Source organism: Strix uralensis, chromosome 2 (genome assembly GCF_047716275.1).
Source record: "Strix uralensis isolate ZFMK-TIS-50842 chromosome 2, bStrUra1, whole genome shotgun sequence".
In the NCBI taxonomy this organism is placed as follows: Eukaryota; Metazoa; Chordata; class Aves; order Strigiformes; family Strigidae; genus Strix; species Strix uralensis.
This window is the reverse complement of record NC_133973.1, coordinates 133,931,344-133,951,261: the sequence shown is the minus strand read 5'-3', so window position 1 is coordinate 133,951,261 and position 19,918 is coordinate 133,931,344. Positions and strand designations below refer to the sequence as shown.

At 41.8% G+C, this 19,918-nt stretch overlaps 1 protein-coding gene across 1 annotated transcript in view; it reads right to left on the bottom strand.

The window, feature by feature from the left end:
• TENM4 (teneurin transmembrane protein 4) overlaps positions 1 to 19,918 on the bottom strand; it is a 508,662-nt gene that overhangs the window by 336,438 nt on the left and 152,306 nt on the right. The window contains exons 3-4 of the mRNA XM_074860410.1: positions 16,070 to 16,358; positions 11,459 to 11,728 (exon numbers count right to left, since the gene is read on the bottom strand). Of these exons, the coding sequence (XP_074716511.1) occupies positions 11,459 to 11,728; positions 16,070 to 16,292 (493 nt within the window). The 5' untranslated portion in view covers positions 16,293 to 16,358. The remainder of the gene's footprint in view (positions 1 to 11,458; positions 11,729 to 16,069; positions 16,359 to 19,918) is intronic.

Here is a 19,918-nt window from a genome sequence, read left to right as displayed (position 1 = left end):
GCCCTGTAGCACTTTGGGGGGTCATTAAATACGTCAACGAGAAGAGGGCTGAGCTGGCTGCCAATTCACGCTGCTTGGCATGAAAAGGTCTCACCTACGGAGAGAGTCTCAAGGGGAGAAAAAAAACATCACCTGGGCACATTTTGGAGCCTTTCACACTGTTTTCAGCGAGTGCCCTGAGTGCCTGTGACCATTAGAGGACCCAGGAAGCTCTTGTGATCTCCAGGAGAGTGTTTGGTATAATGATTTGTGCTGCACGCTTTGTTTGATGCTCTCCATCTCATAGTCCCTCAGCCCTATTCCACGGCTTGTAAATAGATGCAGCAACAACAAAAAGCAGCTCTTTTTCAGCCCCCAAGATATTCAGTGTGTATTTGACGGGCTGTGTAATATTTTAAACACTTCAGCGCTGAGAATTCACTTAACACGTTACCAGGTAGAACCAGAGTACAGTTGCTTTATTTGCTGCTATCCATGTGTTTGATTAGAAAATATTTGGGTTCACAACTTAAAAGGGGGTAGAGGAAAAAAAAGAAAGAACAACCTTATTTTCTATGAGGGAACTGAGATAAAGAAAGAAAGAGAAATGAAGTGATACAGCCAAGGTTAAGCACTGTCTGTAGCAGAGCCATGGATTAAATTTCTTGAACTGCAGTCCAGTGCCCACCAAAAGCAGCCCGTCTCTGAGTCTCGTAACATGCTCCCCAAATGTCTTTGTATAATTTAGTCGCATGTGGCAAAGACTTATTTTTGATCAGGCCATAACAAAGTTAAGTTTGTAAAGTGTTTAATCTACATGAACACCATATATGAATTATTATTTTCTCTTTATATACATGTTTCAAAATGATCTGTGCTGGGATGGACAAAACAAAACAGCAACCTGCCTTAGAGTGTATAATTATTTTTTAGGGACAGTTCAAAGAAACACTGAGACCTTTGCAGAATTAGGGCAGCGCTGCATGTTCAATCACTGCCCTGGATTGTATAAAATGGCATTTTTGCTAAAAGTTAATCAAAGGCCTCTGAGAAATAAAGCAATGAGATTTTAATGAACAAAATCTCATGGCAGAAGCTGTGCTTTCCTTTATTTGGAAAGTGTGCACCTCTGGGCATGGGTAAAACAAAAATAACATGCTCTTTTCTCCCACTTTGTTCTGCTTATGGGTGGAGATGCATCTTCACTGAAAAAAGCAAAGCCAGATACCTCAAGGGGCATTGGAGGAGACTGGTCCAGATATGGACTAACTCTCTGTGTGCTGGACCTAGAAGCAGATGCAGTGGTCCAAATGGGAATTCAGAAATACAGACATGAGCATCTGGAAATGTCAGACTGGGGATGAAGCCTGATACACCTTTCACCTCTGCAGGAAATAGTGCTGTACCTCTTTGAAAGGCTGGGATGGCATATTGACATGTCGTGCCCGTTGCAGCTTGGTGTGACCCCTACAGATCCAGGATGAAGCAGAAAAAGGGGAAGAGGCAAAGGGAAAATAAGCTTTGGCTTCCTGGTCTGCGCTTAATCAGCAGGCTTAACTCTGCAGGGCAGGGGTCCTTTGGCCACAGAGATAGATATCAGACCATTTTGAGCCCTCAACCATCGCTTCTTGTTTGGTGTCCTCTCTAATCCTTTGTTTTTCTCCATGCTACTTCTCTTTCATCTGTTCCAGGAGGGCTCAATCGTTTGCTTAGGACAGAGCTCGTGTCTGGCCCTAAAAGCAAAATCTCCCTCCAAATGACCATCGAGCTGCAGGTCCATCCTGTCCCAAGCACTGATGTCTACACCAGCCCTGATGGCCCTTGGTGTCCTGACCATAACCCTCACCCCATGGCATTAACCATTCCCCACTGGCATTGCATATAAATCCCACCCCAAAACCAGGCTGGAAGCAAAGTACTGCTATCAAAAGAGCAATAGGTCTTACGCTGCTGAACCTAGCTTTATTCCCCCTAGGGTGTTTCACACCAAAACAAATTATTTACGGCACTCGGAAATAGTGTAAAAAATGGGCAGATTTACTTCCCGAATACTTGGCAGCTTGCCAGCAATATTAATAAATGCAATTATTTTCCTTTAAAAAAATCTCCATGACACGGCAGTTTAAAGTGGCAAAGGAAAGGACGAAAATTAACAGCGTAATTGAAAAGAACAGTAAATTCTTACCTGTTAATGTTTTTTCTACATGCCGTCTCCCCCAGTACCAAGGCTATTAATGAGTTTCTAGAGTTTGGGCCTTTTTTTCCTGCTTAATGGCTTCACCATCATTACAATAATAATAACATGAAACCTACACACTAACCTATATTGAACTGCAGTTCATTACAGCAGAAGGGTTGTGAAGGGTTTTAATGTCAGCATCCTTTCAGACACAGATTACAGTAATACAGAAAATACATTCTCTATGGGACATACCATATGGGAATAAAAATAATAAAAAAAGAAAATGGAAAGACTTCTTTTCCTCTAGAGGCAAAGAGGCCAGTGATGAGATAGATTAGCCCTAGAAATCAGTGGAAATTCCTTCACTGTGGAACAAAATCAAGATACTGATCACTAACACAGCAATTGAAGCATTAAACTCAGATTAATCCCGTGTACCTAAATTGGGAGCACAGGTGCTGCTGGCTCCCTTTGCGGTCCCTGGGGTGAACTAGGTGCTACCAAAGGGACAATCAGTTCTCGAGTGGGTTGAATCCTGCCAGAGAGACAGTGGCATCCTCATTTGAAAGGCTGTTTTACACCCAGTGGACAGGGGGTTGGTTGAATGTGGAGGAAGATTAAGGGTCTGTTGCCCTAAACCCCATCAATTTACTGTCCCATCAAGGCAAAAGTTTCTCTGAGACTCTTGTGAAGAAGTGAGGTGGTGCCTCACCTTTTCACTTTCAAGAAGTGTCTCAGGGCTAGTATCGAAAGAGTACAAAAAAGATAAGAGGACAGAAAATACGAAGAATCCATCATCAAGAATGTCACTGAGTAGAAAGCTGGATCACAAGTAAGGAAGATGTAACAGCCTTCAAGGGAGCCATTTTTCAGTGGAGAATGTAGCATTTGGGATAGTCATGTGGCTAAAGTCTCCTTTTTAGGACCAATATTCTTCATAGGAATATTAGTATCTTTATGGTTGGAGAGCCTGAAGGCACATTCCATCCCCTGACCTTCACATTTCGAGTGATCACCAAGTCTCTGAATATCTCTGTAAGGTGGCTTCAGTCAGTTGCAATATTCAAGCAATCCCCATGTGATGTTAAAATGGGGAATTGCAAATCCTACCTGGAGAGGAGCAGTGTAAGAGTTTTGAGGAGCTGAAACAGGGAAGGGGATTAGTGAAAATTCCCTTCTGGATCTGCTACTCGTTTCTGTAGTTCTTCACTAACTTCTGCAACTGATGATGGATCTTTAGCGGTAAGGGTTCTGGCTAATTTTTATTTCAAGCTGAAACATCTTGTTAATATTAAGGTTACAACTGATAGGAGACAAGTGAAAGATGACAGCCAGCAGATGCCTGATCTTGACTAGGTGATTCTAATTTATTCTTGTCTTCCCCTCCTCAAAAGGCATAAAGGAAGCTTAATAAAGTATAGCTCATAGCACATTCCTTTTTTTTATTTATTGTGAAGAATGGGTGGTTTTTTTTTTAAAAAAATCTCCTTTCTGAATTCTCCACAGTCTGAGTATCACATTTTTGCCTACACGGTTTTCAGAAGAAGCATGTCTGAAGCACACACTCATTTACTGGAAATATTTTATAATGCATTATTTAATTCAAAGGAGGAAAAAAAAAGGATGGTGTTGCTGCAACAATATTAACAATAGAGTGTATGAAGCCTGAAAGGAAATTACTCAGCAAAACATGGTAATAAAAAGAAAAGTCACCACGGATTATCAACTGGGGTATTAACAAATAATTTGTAATGCTAAGATTACTCAGTAATTCTGGCACTACTAATTGTACTGATATACTGAATTGTATTTTGGGCCAGTGATTTGGGTCAACATGATTTGGGAAACAGGAAGGTGAATGTAAAGAAGACTGGGTAAAAATCCTTCCTCTGCAGAAGTTCAGAGCTATTTAGGAGAACCTTGCAAGGCCTCTGGTAGCAAGTATAGACAACATTAGTAGATGAACTCTGGACAGCCAACGGGAAGAAGAAAAACATACAAACATAATTACATTTTACTAGATCTCCCCTAGCTATTATAAAACAGCTCTGAAGAGAAAATATTTGGAAAAAGCTGATGAAATCTGGAGCATGTGGCTTCATCATCAGGACAGCATTCTGATTTAATAAGAAACCAAAATGTATACAGGAAACCTAGCGGCGAGCAGCATGATACCTACAGTGGCCTTCCAGTACTTCAAGGGGGCTGCAGGAAAGATGGGGAGGGATTCATTATGAGGGGGGCAGGGATAGGACGAGGGGTAATGGTTTTAAACTTAAAGAGGGGACATTTAGATTAGATCTAAGGAAGAAATTCTTCCCTGTGAGGGTGGTGAGGCCCTGGCACAGGTTGCCCAGAGAAGCTGTGGCTGCCCCCTCCCTGGAAGGGTTCAAGGCCAGGTTGGACGGGGCTTTGGGCAACCTGGGCTAGTGGAAGGTGTCCCTGCCTGTGGCAGGGGGGTTGGAACTGGATGATCTTTAAGGTCCCTTCCACCCCAAACCATTCCGTGATTCTGTGTTGTGGTGTATTTAACCAAGAGTACTGGGATTTATACCACTCTGGCATGCTGACTATTTTGCAAAAACAGGTAGTTGCCACCATGCACCTAGGACCTGATCTAACACTGCTAATGGCAGTGGGAGTATTCAAGGCTTCAGTCAGGTCTGTATCAGACACCACTGAATAAGTGAAAGCATTAGTTAGATTTCTTAACTACCCAGGAGAAATAAAATTATATCATTTCTTTGGTGTTCCTTGTTTGAAAAGACTTGTCTTTAATTATTTCCTGCTGTAATGTATCCCTGTTCTTATAAATATCTTCTATAAGTATTCAATTCTATTGAGTCCTAATTTCCTATGCAGTTTCTTAAGCACTCTTTCCAGCAGCAGTAATGGCTTAAGCAGTGTGGAAGCAGAAAGTGTGGCGGTTACTGCAAGAAATGCTCTTTAAATCATGTATTATGTCAATTAAAATGGCTAAGAGTTGGGTCTGTAATGGTAGAGTAGGCAGAGCTATCATGTGAGCTTTCCAGCTCCTGATTGCCAGGACGCTTCAGTTTTACAAAAGCCTATGAGAATTTTCCAGAAAGGCAATTTATTTCACGGGAAAGTAAAAGTTAACTGCAACATATCCACTACCTTTCTGGTCAAGTTGGTAAGGCTTGGAGAGCAGGTTTGGATATTGGGCTGGTTGTTTGTGTGACAGTTTTAAAGCTCATTTAAATGCATCCCAGAACAGTAGTGACTAAAAGAAAAATTATTCCTCTCTGTAGGATGTGTGTCCAGCAAAGTAAAATGAATTGGTGCTTTTAATCTTGTCACCAGTAAGTGTCTGTATTTCTATAGTCACCATACCACTTTTGGCACTGACTGGTGATTTCAGAGGTGAAGCCAAAGACAAATGGACCTGGAGATTAACCTGGAGATTCTTCCTAAACAGAGGTGACCAACAGATGTGTGGTGGAAGTGTTGGGGATGATCATACCTGCATCTAGTTCATTGTTAAATGGGAAATTTGAGCCCAGCAATGACATTTTCACCCCTTTTGCGCACATAAAATGCCCGCAGAATTGTTTGCAGGATGATGTTTGCTACATATTTTTGAATTGTGAAGATGGAAAGAAGCAGCACAGCATAATTTGACAGCAATGGTCCTGCAGTTTGGCTTCCAGGGTGGTTAGATCTGGAATTTTAGTTCATGTCTACTAATCTCTCAGTCTGCTAGATAAGAAAATGCCATACTTCAGCAACACTTCTACTGCAAGAATTTCTTTGCACAATATATCACAACTGAGCATCTCCAACTCAGTTGAACTGTCTTGAGCCATCTGATGTTACTCATCCTGCCTGTGAGATCCTTCTGGCCACTTGATACTGCCCACATTCTTCCCAAGAGGAGATGATGACAGAGAGAAACATCAGCTCCACTCTGCACATGTACACAGCATTAATCACTGCTGACTTGTCCTGCTAATGAAGGAAACCACTCCCCCTCTCTCCTGCTCCTTGTCATATTTAAGCAACTACATGCCTTGATGGATATTAACACTAAACCCAGATTAAAACTGAAGTGAATCCTTAGGTTGTCACAGCTTCTTTGGAATAGCTGAAAGTTAAGCTGTACTTGTTTTGTTTGTGTTTGGGTTTTTTTTTGTTTTTAGAAAAGGGCTGCAACTGCGCTTTCACAAAGACAAATTTTAAAAATGCAGTTGGCCCCTGTCTAAAGTAATACTGCAGCAACTGCGCTGAATAAACCAGTAAGCTCATTATCATATTGAAGGCAGAGAAAAATGTGGTTTGTTTGTGGGGTTTTTTTGTGGGAAGGGTTTATGTATGGGAATATCTACATTTTCTACCCATCTCTCATGTTTGGATCCATCTGGGGACTACCAGCATGATTCAGTTTGAGCGGATCTGGGGTAAAATCTCCCTTATAGACCCAAAGGAAATATTCAGAGCCTGTTTCATGGGTGCTTACACACAAACACTGTCCATCTCTACATCTGTTAGGAGTGCCCGAGGCAGTACAAAAGCTTGAGGTGCTCTAAGCCCAGCCTGAACAGTCCTGCATGGCCCTGAAGTCAAAGAAAGCACAGCAATGCTACAAACTATTAAAACTGGAGAAAGAGGGACGCTCAAGAGGCCGGCATGTACAGCCACTCTGACTGAAGCAGCATCCAATCATCCTCAGCAGCTATTTGTCTAATTTACAGTTAAAAACTTTCAGCATTGGAGTTCCTCAGATTCCTCTGACTATCTCCTCCAGCGCCTAACTGCCTACAAACCGTTCACAAGGAGAGGAGGATCTAGGTGGCTTTGTTCAGTTAGTAGAAGAGACGGCTAAAGGGAGATCTAGCTGCAGTCTTTTAACTATTTTAGGTATGTGGAATATACAGAAGATGGAGTCAGTTTGTTCTTGGAGATGCTCAGTGAGTGGATGACAGGCAATGGACATGAGTTGTGGCAGTGGACATTCTGTCTACTCTTAGGAGAAGAGTTGTTCAAAACAAGCATGGTCAGCACCAGAACCAGGACATAGAGGGTGTGGCCTCTCCATCCTGGGAGATACTCAAAGTGTAACTGAACATGGCCCTGAGCAACCTGATCTGACCTCAACATTAGCCCCGCTTTAAGCAGGAGACTGGACCAGAGACCTTCAGCGATGCCTTCCAAAATAAATTATTCTGTGGTACTGTATTTTTATGATGACATCTTTATGATTAGAAGTATTTTGCTTTTAGTATGTGACTGAATTTCTGCAAAATAAGTCAATTTCTGGAAGACTATTACCTTGTTCTCCTTCATTGTGCTTTTCTCTATATTAAACAATTGCTGGCTCAGTACAAAACCTGCTCAGGGTTCCCTAAGGTAATGCCAGTTAACTCCAGGCTCAGATCCAAATGGCTACTTCAGGAACTTCTTTTTCTTGAGTCAGTCTTGCTGAGAAACAGTGAGAACTAGTGTAGGAAAGAGGTTCTTCTAATTTCATTGCTAGATTTCCAGGAACCAAACTCCTCCCTGTGCATGGGTCTGTTCATGGGCATTCACAATTTCAGTTTAGCCTAGATGGACATGCTGCAGAATAAACCTTGAGCTATATGAAATGCCTGCTGCATGAGCAGCACAGAGTGATTGCATTATCCCCAGACAAGGTGCAGTAACTTCAGCTGTCGCCTCTGTCCCCTTACTCTACAAAGTGACAGTCCAGGTTGAGTGAAAAGCACTGCCCAGTGGAGGGGAAGCCACTGGGACTGTTTGGGTGTGCAGGATCTGAGCTCAGGGCAATGCCAGAGTTATAACTCAAGCTAATTCTTCAGTGAAAAAAAACTCTTAACCTAGTTAAAGTATTCAACCTCCTAGAAAGCCTGGGAACAGTTCAGATAAAGCAACGTATGGCTTTCCATGCCAGCTGCCTGTGCAAGTGATTTATGGACTGTAATATGGTATGGAACCAGATCACTTTGTTGGTTTCCTTAAAGACAGAAGGGTGGATTGTGGCTGCACTTACTGAGCAGCGTATCTGTTCCTTCAGGGCATCACCACTCCTTAAATAAAAGCAAACCTGCTTTTTGAGGGAGCCAGACCTCTCATTTTCGAAGAACACAATAAATGTCTCGGTAGAAACATGCTTTGACAGCTTTGGATTTACAAACATCAGAAGTAAATTCTGATTATTTATTTTGGATAAATAATGAACAGCATAAAAATCGCTGACGTTAACCTTCATTGGAAAAGTTGGTTTAATGGGCCCCATAAAATCTTCTATTGATGGCAGGTTCATAAAGCTCCATATTGACTTCAGCTAAAGGCTATAACTTCTATCAATACTGTCAACAATTAATATTGACTACTAAAGGTATCCTGTAAACTGAGTCATAGCATTATGTTACTTTATGCTGCCATTAGCAAAATTTCAGGTCTTCTTGAAAACATTTCTCCTATAAATCTGGGATTTCTCAAAATAGCCTGTGTGGTAGCTAGCAGCGGATGGCCCAGAGTAACACTTATCTTATGTGCAGAGGGTGGAAACACAGAGTATCCTTTGGTTTTGCTAGACAAAGCTTCTGAGAAGATCTCAGGCTTCATTTGCTCCAACAGCAGGTTTCAGGCTGTGAGGGGTTTGTGTGCAAAAGTTTCTCACACCTTTATCTGTGCCAAGCAATTACAAAAAGAAAATGTCCAAATTTTGTGTACATTTAAGATTCTTCCTTAGTCCTTCTTTTCCTCCCTTGCAGCTTTTGTTTGGATATGTTTATACTGCCTATCTTGAAATAATATGTCTTTCTCTCAGCTCTGGACCACTTTTTGTGACCTGAACCTGGCTGCTGTCTCTTCCCAGGGAACTCTAAGCATCAGCTGCAGCTCCCCAACAGCACAGTTTGGAGCGTAATATTTTCCCTCAGGTTCCACCACCTCTTTTTTGTCAATATTAATAATACAATCACATACTGGACACCACCACTGTAGATTTTATTTATGCTACACAGACTTTGTGCATATTATGATACAGCCTTTCTCATTCAAAACACTCAACATCTAGGACTGCAAATGCCTAGGGCCCAAAGAAACTCCTACATTTGTACAGCACTTCAAAAACCTGCAGGTATGTTCTCCACTTTTCTGTCTTCCCTTTTTAATTGCTATGAAATGATGGTTAGTGTGTCATTAAATTTAAGGGAAGAAGAATTGGAGGTTGTCTCAGTCCTGATATAAGCCAAAATGTCTTGCTAACATTTTTTTTTCATCTCTGTCTTGCTTTTTGTCTTTCTAAAACTCCAAAACGAGACTTAGAGAGTTCCTCTGCCGGCTTTTACGGTAATGCTGACATGAGTATTACCGCCTCACTACTTTCAGTAAAGCCTTTCAAGGCATGATCAGAGAGCTGGAGCACCTCCCCTGTGAGGACAGGCTGAGAGAGTTGGGGGGGTTCAGGTGGAGAAGAGAAGGCTCCAGGGAGACCTGAGAGCAGCCTCCCAGGACTAAAAGGGGGTTACAGGAAAGATGGGGAGGGACTTATTATCAGGGGTGTAGGGATAGGACAAGGGGTAATGGCTTTAAACTGAAAGAGAGTAGACTTAGATGAGATCTAAGGAAGAAATTCTTCCCTGTGAGGGTGGTGAGGCCCTGGCACAGGTTGCCCAGGGAAGCTGTGGCTGCCCCCTCCCTGGAAGGGTTCAAGGCCAGGTTGGACGGGGCTTTGGGCAACCTGGGCTAGTGGAAGGTGTCCCTGCCCATGGCAGGGGGGTTGGAACTGGATGATCTTTAAGGTCCCTTCCAACCCAAACCATTCTAAGATTCTATGATGTGCTGTTGCTAATGTGTTGTTGCTAATATAATTTCATTGGTAAGTGATCTGTAGGTACAAAGTTGCATTTGCACATGTAGAGATAGCATTATGGAAACCAGTGAAAAAAATTCCAGCACATAATGTAATTCTTCTTTTTTAAGACAGAGAAACAAAAAAAGGACAAATTCTGTACTTTGCTTTTCTTAGTAGGCGTGGAAAGAAAAATGTATGGGATAGGATCATAGCTGCTCATACACCACCATGGAAAGTACGAGAGAGAGCTCTGGATACAGGAGAATGGGATGGAAGTGCAAGGTGTTTGGTTTTGGTTGTTTTCTAGTGATTTCTCGGGAGTGTGTAAAACTCTAATGGACCCTGATGATCTCTCTAGGCTTTCATCAAAACACAAGGCTTAGAAGGAAAACCATATAATCTGGCACTGCATGTCTGTCTGTCCCTAACGAGTGCAACCCTGTAAGATATTACACTAAGAAACTTAAAAAAATATTTTAAAGATAATTTTAAAAGATTCTTCTGTACATCCTTTAAAGAGAAGGCCGTTTATCTTTGAACTTTGCCTAATATATCATTATCTTTGAGCAGAAACTTAATAAGCTTCTACTGTAATTTTGTTGGAGTTAAACATAAAATCATGTGGGTGGTATATGTCTCACCATGTCATGGCTTCCCAAGGAAAAGTTATCATCATTTGTCACTATAATGCTGTGGCAAAAAGCATAAAGAGAACAAGCAATACAGTCATTTCACATCAGCTTTCTGCACTGAGCTCAAGCTCCCGATGACTTGTACGCAGTAGCTATATTAAGAAGCAGGCTGTGCCATAATTGAATTAAAGGTGCAAAGGCATATAGGGCTGTGTGAACTCCTGGGTCAAGCTGCAATTGAATCAAAATCCTCTCTCCTTCCTACACTGCTTGGCAGAACTGCTGACCAAAAGGTTCGCAGACTTACAAAACACATGCAGGAGTCCCCACAGCTGGGAACACAAAGTTACAGAGATAAAAAATCTGTGACCTTCAGCTTTTATTTCGCATGAAGAAAAAGGCTTCTAAAAATATTTCACCATCGTTTTCCTTCAGAGAGCAGTCAGCTGATTTACATAAATGAAACGGCTCCTGTCAAGGAACCAGTGAGGAAAAGAAGGAAATTATCTGCCCCGAAAATCTGTAGCAAAGATAAGAGCGGCATCGGCCAGGGGAGGGGAGATTTAAATGCTTTTTGTCTGAAAGGTCGCTACAAAAAGCAGAGAGAGTATTACAGCCACTTAATGATCTCTGTCGCTGTGATAAATAAGTAGGACCTTCTCCAGCAGTTTATTAACAAACACTCTGTAGGACAGTACAAAAGGCCACGACATGGGGCTATTAGAAGAGTGTTTTCACTGAGTCTGATAAAAAAAAAAAACAACACACAACCTAAGGAAGATTAAGGTGGAGTGGTAAGAAGAGGTATAGCTCAAGGCTGACACCGCATGTGCTGTCATCACTTACCGGTTTCAGTATTCTCATGCTCTGTGTCGGTGAGGGTGAGGTTAGAGTTGGCCCGGCTTGACAAGCAGGAGCTGCGTCCGGACTTGGTGTTGCGTCCCCAGAGCCTCACGGGGTGCTCAGGTGACATGACCACGTCTGCCTCTGTGTCAGCATCTGAGCCAGCGCTGATGGAGTAGCCGCAGTGAGGCAGCCCGATATCAGTCCGGTACAAAGTCCCGTGTGTGGGTGTCACGTCTTCAAGACCCAGCTCTCGCAAAGAGAAGTTGGCTCCTGGAACAAAACACAGCAACTCTTACTGGTTACTCTTTAATAGGGGATGGTTTCATCTAGAACAAGTCAATGGAAGAACTGTTCATCCTCTGTCTTCAAGTGGGATACAGCAGCTCCCGAGTCCTAACATCATACCAAAGATTCCCCTGTTTTGTGGTCTTGCTTAGTGTCAGATGAAATGACCATGTCAAGACCAAAAAGCAGCTGGATTCCTGCTTCTGGAACCTGACAAAATCTCAGGGTGTGTTCAATGAAATCATCAAATTTGAAAGCAACGATGGATAGAGAAATGGTGGGAGTCTTGGAGAGGCAAAAAGAGAGGCAAACCTTCTTGGGAGAGAAGCAAAATGAGGCATGCAATGATCAAAAGTCGTACTATACACCCAGCAACTCTACTTCAATAGGAAATTTGAGTGAGTTCTGCTCACTGAAATCCCTGAAATTACATACTGGGGGCTTAGATTTCCTTTGCTGATCTCACTTTACCCTTGCTGACCAGTCACACCTCGACTCAGTTTAGCTGTTCGTTCTGATACAGTCACAGCAGAGGTTATTTGGCTGCAAACAGATGCAGTTGTTTAGCTGACTAAAAATGCAACCTGAAAAATGACTCTTGAGTTCATGCCTAGTTACCCGCAGAGCTTCAAAATCAGACTGAATCAATGGGAATGAGGCTTCAAATATTAGCACACTTTGTTTGGAAAGTTGCACTAGGAGGCTGGGGAGGGCAATTAGTGGCTCCATTTTAATCCACCTTCATTTATTAATGCATGCTTTTATTTTTCAACCCTGAATGTCTTGAAAAGATTTTGGCCACCTGTGAATGCCGTTAGCTGCACTGCATTTATACAGCACAACATACCCTCACTCCTGTTACACTATGCCTTGATCGGATGGATTAAGGAACTTTATCTATAACTGGTAGGAGGCATCAGACCCTGGATCATGGCCAAATACCAACACCAGTGATCAGACTCAGTCTAGCTGGCTTCTTCCCATTATTTCAATACATAAATCCCCTGCAATAAAGAGAGGTAGAACCTGCCAAATCTATGCACAGTCCAGAGACTCAGTTTTAGAGCAGTGTCTGCAGCTCAGACGTGTTTCAAGAAGATAAATCTGAATGCATGATCTCCAGGAAAGTTCAGGCCCAAACCTACCTTTGAACAGTGAAGTTCATATCTACTCATTATTGAAATGTGTTCATCAGATCTGGACCTCAAAGTTGTATCCAAAACTGAGTTATGATTCTCTCTCTGCTCAAAACCACAGAAGCACATGGCTCTTCTCACATTTCCATTTATTGACGTTAAATATCACATTGTGGAAAATTTGTATCCGGCAGAAAAAGACAGTTTTCTGCTTTTCCAGAGTCTGATTTCACACTTGTGGAAACACCCTGGCTTGCCCCTGAGCCCTGCTGCATGGGGAAGGTCTTGTATCATAGCACACATGCATTGAATGATCAGCTGGCCCCAAGGAGATGCTATTTTACTACACTTCTTCATTCAGTTGACTTTGCAGCTCATAGTGAACAGTGAGAAGATGTTTGAATGCAAGATGAATAATGGGACTGGACAACACTTCCATGTAAAGTTTGGAGAAGGAGCTGTTTGACGTCAGGAGGAAATAATTATGGTTCAGCTTGTTACACTTCTACAGCTGATAGCACTCAAACTATATAAAGCATTCATGAACTTCACACCTTTTTAATTGACCGAACAAGAGTAAACCTTTCAGGCAGAGTGGACAGATAAGGTTAGTTGGGGCTCACACCTCCGTCAAACCCTTGGGCCTTGCTTAGGAAGCACAATGCAAGCTTGTGGCAAATTAATCCATTTAATTTGATTGCAAAGCAGTCTGAGAGAGCATCCTCTACCACTCCACGGCATGAGGCAGCAAATGAACTTGACCTAAGTTATAAACACAAAGAAGCACTATTTTCCCAGAGACCTTGCTCTTCTCTTCCAGTCTTGACTTTCATGCAAAGCCAGGGTAGTTTTTAAACCATCCTCCGTGGAGTACTGGAAAACGTCATCTTTTGGTTTTCCTTGTGCTTTTGAGTCACTGATGGTGAGTACCACGTTCCCCTAAAACAAGTCACACTCAACATCATCAGACACATCAATGTGCAGCATGACTGATGCTCTCCAGTAACAGCAGCTCATAAATTATGAAAAATGACTGCTACAATTAACTGAAAATCAAATTTATTTGCAATAAACAGCAGGAGATGCATCGATTTTCATATTCTATGCTCACTGTTGCCTTTTAAGCTGGAAGAACTCAAGTCAATAAAAGGAAGATAATAAATATCTCAGACTTTTTAATTCAGATCTGGTCTATTTTTTCCTGTGCTGACTTGCATGTTTGCTGGCACTCTCACTCTAGCTAAAGCCATTTAAATGCTGACTTGTTTATTTACTGAATTTATTTGGTCAATTTGAAATGTTTCCCTCCTCTGCCTTCCAAACCAATGCAGGAGAGAAATTCACTTTGCCTTGTTGATGTCATGCAGGCTAATAAGGCTTGGTTTCAGCTGGTATCAGGCCAAGCAGCACCACAAAGTGAGGTCCATTCATGGCTTTCTGCCAGTGAAAAATGTGGCACAGAAGTCTGGGGTTATTGTTAACACTCTTCAGGCCAGTTTCGGGACTCTCAGGATAAACTGGGAGAGAATTATAAATTGAAAAATCTGTAGGTGATGTATCAGAAGTAGAACTAGTGTCCTGACATGGTTAATCGTAGCTTCTCAATTAATTTCAGCCATTTAGATCAGTGGTTTTTACTATTTCTCAGTACTCTACAAAATTTTCCTAGGGAAGTATGAACTTGTATACAGCAAATTTACACTCCTTGTCAATAGACTGGCTTTTCTTATTTATCTTTTGTGGGCTTCTTAGGAGAAGTCCGTGGACCTTCATGGCCTTATAGACCCTGAGGCTGCAAACCACTGACCTGTACTAATTCACATCTATCCTGCATGGTGAATATATTGTATGAAGTGAGCAAACTCAATGACCTAAAAGGTTTCCTTTTCTTTATAACTTCATAGATTCCTTAGAGAGGATGAAGTACTTCAGAGTTGCTAAGAGGGAAACTCCTTTTATGATTGCAAAGTATTGCTTACAACACCCATTGGCCCTTTTGTTAATTATTGGCTGTTGCATTTATCCTCAAATACAAACACCAAAGCCATGTGCACAAAGATACTTCTGCAAGTCATTTTCCTTGTGCATGCCTTAAAGATGAGTCTTGCACCAAAATCACAAGTGTGTGGTTTTTGAAGAGTGAAATTAAGCAGCCCCCAAGCTAAACATGTGCAATTATATGCATTCCCTTTGGGGAATCAGCTTCTCCAAACTGCAGAGGGTGCGCTCGGAGCAGCCTGGGTCAGCTATTTTCTGTTCATTGTCTGGAATGCTGCCTACTCTATTTGACTCACTTTGTCATTTTATGCTTTTCTTGATGGACTTCTAAAAATAATTTATGTGAAACCCTGCTTGGTTTCTGAACCACTCTTGTCTCTATGGAAAAATGAAGATGAGACTATAGCAGGGGCCAGAAATCTACCTCATGTAGGCAACAGCAACAGTGAAAATGTAACTGCACTGACTTCAGGCTAGCTATAAAAAGGAGGATGTCTGGAATCTCTACTAGAACTGTGGAGCCCATGCTGACCCTTGAACCTCTACATCTTCACAGCTACTGTCACCCACATTCACTAAATGGACTCCTGTAAGTCTTAAAAGTGGTTCTTTACCACTGCTCTAATATTGGAGCATGTCCCCATCTCAAATCTATAGCCTGCAGGCCACGTACAATGCCAAGGGTGGCTCAGTTTCCTGCCTTCTTCCAGGCTTCTTGGGTTCCGCTGTAGCCCAGATGGACAGTGTGGACAGTGTCGCTCTCCCCTCATTGTCTTCTGCTTCAGCATCCTTGTTGACTTTGTCCATGACAGAGCAGGTACATGACACAGTGAAAGGTTCTCTTGAGCAGACAGGGACTTTCCACACCATGTCAGTACTGTGCAGTGTGTGCACAGGGGCTCTGGTCTCATGGTGGGAAGTGGCAAAGGGCTGTTGGAGGCAGAAAGACTAAGACACAGAAAATGTGTCTTAGGAGACGGTAATGAACACAGGCTAGTCATATCCCACTTAAGGACATCGGTTTGCATGCATCCCACATCCGTGCAATACAATGAAGATGTTCCTTGGTGCTCTCTTCCCTTGGATCTTGCTTTTGGACTCAGAGTCCTTCAAAGGCATCCTTCCACCCAGTCCCAGCTCTCAGCTGATTAACTCACGCTGCTTGTGGCAGCATCTGCTGAAATGTACTCACCTGCTCGGCAGAATTCATCGGCCTCCTGGTGCACCATGTCTTTGACCCGATTGCTGTAGGTCAATCTGGAGTCTTGATCATAAGCCTTCAGCGTCTCGCTGGAGCTGTAGGACTTCTGGGGTACCTTGCTGTCCTCACTCTCGGCGGAAGAGCTGGTGTAGCGGCGCTCAGTGTCGCGGCGCCGAGTCAGAGATCGATACGGTTTCCTTTCTTTTACATCCATGGCACCTTTGTCTGAGTATTCAACATTAAAATAATGACGTTCGTCTGGTGGTCAGATTGGAATAACCTGAAAGAGAGAATAAAAGAAATAGGATCTAGGTTCATGCCTTTGGGCACCTGAAGGCTAATTTGCCTTCTTTGTACATTCTTGCACTGAACAAAAGAGAGGTTATTTAATGGACTGCAGGAAAACCCTCTTAGAACAATTACCAATGGAAAGAAAGTGTCAATTATGTGTGACTCATTTAATAATTGCCACAGCTAGCAGGATACATACACGCAGCAACCTGCATCTGTCTGAACTGGGCACACACTTGGGGATTTGAAACTGATTGTGATTTTCTGTGTCTTCTTTCCAGGGGAAGTGATTCAGACACCTCCAGGAGGCACGTATTCAGTACATCTGTCACTTAATCTCTGGGAAATCAGGCCATGCTGAAATGTCTCTATTTGGGTAGCCAGAGGACTTTGGAAAAATGCTGTCCTATAGTTTTAAAAGTGTTTTGATAGATTGTGAGGTTAGAAGGAAAGTACAAAAGAATGAGACGGTGTAAGAATGCAAGTGGGAAGGGAGAGGGAGAAAAGAAGAATGAAGGGGTGAGATACAGATGGAAATCAGATGAAAGTGTCTTCCTATTCAAAGAAATATATTAGAACTTAAGCAGAATTGAGAAAGTGTAAATAAATGATAGTGCTCTGCTTCATGTAACCAGCATGGCCTGGGATTTATGCCTGTGAGAAAACCAATGTATATATGCATGAGTATGCAAGCATATATATCTGCACACAGAGGAAATTGGTATCAGAAATAAAACATGTAATGAAAGTATTTTGTCAAAATAATTCATAAATTGTCTTTTCACTTTAAGTTTATTAAATGCAACATAAGCCACAGGAAAAAAAAGTCAATGACTTGTAGCAAGATGTTAAAATATGTTTTTGCATACCTAAACTGGTTTATGAGGAAAAATACTGATAAAACCCACAAACCAAACATTGAAATCTGTAATTATAGGCTGAGTTTCTCAGGAACTGACTCCTCCTGACCACTAAAGAACAGAAGCTGAGTCTCTAAATGCCGCACCAGGATATTGTTGTTTACTAGCAGTACTTAAAGACAGAAAGGAAGAGGATCAAAGAACATTTATCAGTTTTCAGTCTTTTTCATAGCAAATAGGTATGGAAATGCATTGGCAAGGACTGAATCACATTCTACTGGTATTTCTCTCTTGAAAGGCTAAATCCGGAACATACTAATAAATCTTACTCCTCCATAAGTCTTAGACTCCATCCTTACTTCAAATGCTGTGCCCTGGATTTCTGTTGCAGCACAACACAGCTATGGTGCAATAGTCGAGGATGGATGCCCGGTTTAAAGGGATGTGGTGTAATGTAGCCTTTGTGGCTCTCAAAGCTATGAGCCTGAGCAGGATGGAAGACTCAGCACAGGTTCTGATAACCTACAAATCATAATAGTAATGGAGAAGCTTAAAGACAACATTTTATTATGAATTCCTCACTTGCCAATCGGTCTGGCACAAGCATAACTAAGGAAATTCTCGAGTTGAAGAGAGACTGCCGGAGGGAGCAAGAGCTGTAGGACGGCTGAGATACACCTGCAGCTGGGCAAAGAAAAAGAGGGTCCCACTCCTATTTCTGCAATTCTGTCTTTGCTAAGACTGCTCACCGGGTTTTGTCCCTATAACCTCCAAAATGAGCTTTGCAATGACAGAACCCAATTCTGATGGCTTGTACGGTTTCTGTGGCACTCTTCCCGGAAATTAAGACACTACTTTAAAAAAAAAAAAAAAAAAAAAATCCACTTAATTCTCTCTCAATCTATTCCAGTGATGGCAGCAGACCAAGTTCACACTTTCTATTTGTCAGCAAAACACATAGAAACTATTGAACACAAATGGGAGGATGAGGGGGAAGGAGAGAGTGTCTTATAATTGGGCTTTACTTAAGGCATCCGCAGAGATTTGAGCACCACTTTGATTTTAAACATGTGTTTAAATCCACCAAACTCACTGACTTAAATTCATTCATGAACTGTGTAAATTCAATATAGTGAATGCAAATGGGATTACACACCAGCCAAAATTTACACACGTTAAATGTTTTGCAGAGTAAGGGCCAGAGAGGTGCAAAAACTAAGGCCTGAATATAGAAGCAATAGTGAAGGAAATGGTGTTGTGCTAAGGGCCAGTTTAACATAGTAATAGCATGTAAGAGATCTACAGCATATTGGTAGATACTTTGCTGTATTGAATCAAATAAATTGGCACTTTCACACTCGAGAGAAGTAAAGGGAACAGAGCATCTGATTGCTTTTCAGTGTACTGTCTTCCTCCCTTAAAAAAAACCCAAAGCTTTTCTTGGCTTGAAAAATTGTGACTTTTTTTCAATTGTTATTGAATTGGTTTTTCTCCTTTATGCCATCTCCATGTGAAATCCTCAAAAGGTGCAGGTTTGTTATGCCTTTTAAAAAAACCACCTTAAAACAGGCTCTTTCACAACGGTGCTGTAGTAAGACCTGTTAATAATGAACACTTAAACTGTGGTTTATTGTCATGGGGGACAGAGACAGAAAAATGTGAGCAAGAAGCGGTTACTATACTCTAAAGAAAGAAATAAGGAAAGGTGGCTTCTCTCTGCTCATGAGTATTGCAGCAATTCCTACCAAGGGCCAGTCATTAAAAAAACCCTCTAGAGGGAGAGACACACGTGCCAAGAAAACCTTTCTGCACAGTTAGAGCCACAAGGTACAAACAGGGTCTGTAATTACCATTAGTAACCTTGCAACTTTGGAAATGGTCAAAAAAACATCAGGAAATTGACTGAATTCCCACCAGATGAAGGTTTTTCTTTTCTTAAAGAAAGGTGCTGAAAAACTGAAATTCCTCCTACAGTTCATCAAAAATAGCCCTGTAAATTTGCACCATTCACATACACATTCCTCTAGAACAGTGCTTCAATTCCCAATTCATTCATGTCTATAAATTTAACTCCCCTCAGCCCTTTCTTTCTCTCTCTCTCGCTGCTTGTAAGGAGACACTTTTTAACTAGAAAGGTCACCCCCAAAACACATAATGAAGATTTTTTTTATTTTTACTTTTTTTAAAAGAAGGAACTGTTGCATTTAACTGACTTAAGTAAGTTTCCAGCACCTCTCCGTGGACATGCAGTTCTTGTCATCTCATTTTTATGGCCCAATAACCAGATGGCTTAGATACCTCCCCTTCAATGGAGTTGTGTTGTCAGGGAATTTGCCTCATAGTGTTTCTAGTGATAGATTATTATTTTTTATCTGCTACTCCTTGTGTCTTGATTTCACTTCTACAATTTCACCCGTGCCATCAACACCTCACCTTTTTCCTGACTTCTCTGGCACATGGTGAATACAAAGAATCACACTCGTCTCAGTTACATACTCAACCACCAGTTTCTTTCCACCTTTAGCTCATGATTGCTCCTCATAATTTTAAAAGCTTCCATAAGCGTGCTGGACCTGATATAAAAAACCAAGGCTTCTCATATTGTCATTTCCATCCCTTCACTCCTTATCCCTCCATAAAAGCCTTCTGCTCTGAACCGTCTCTATTTGGAAAGGACTTTCTTGTCCTA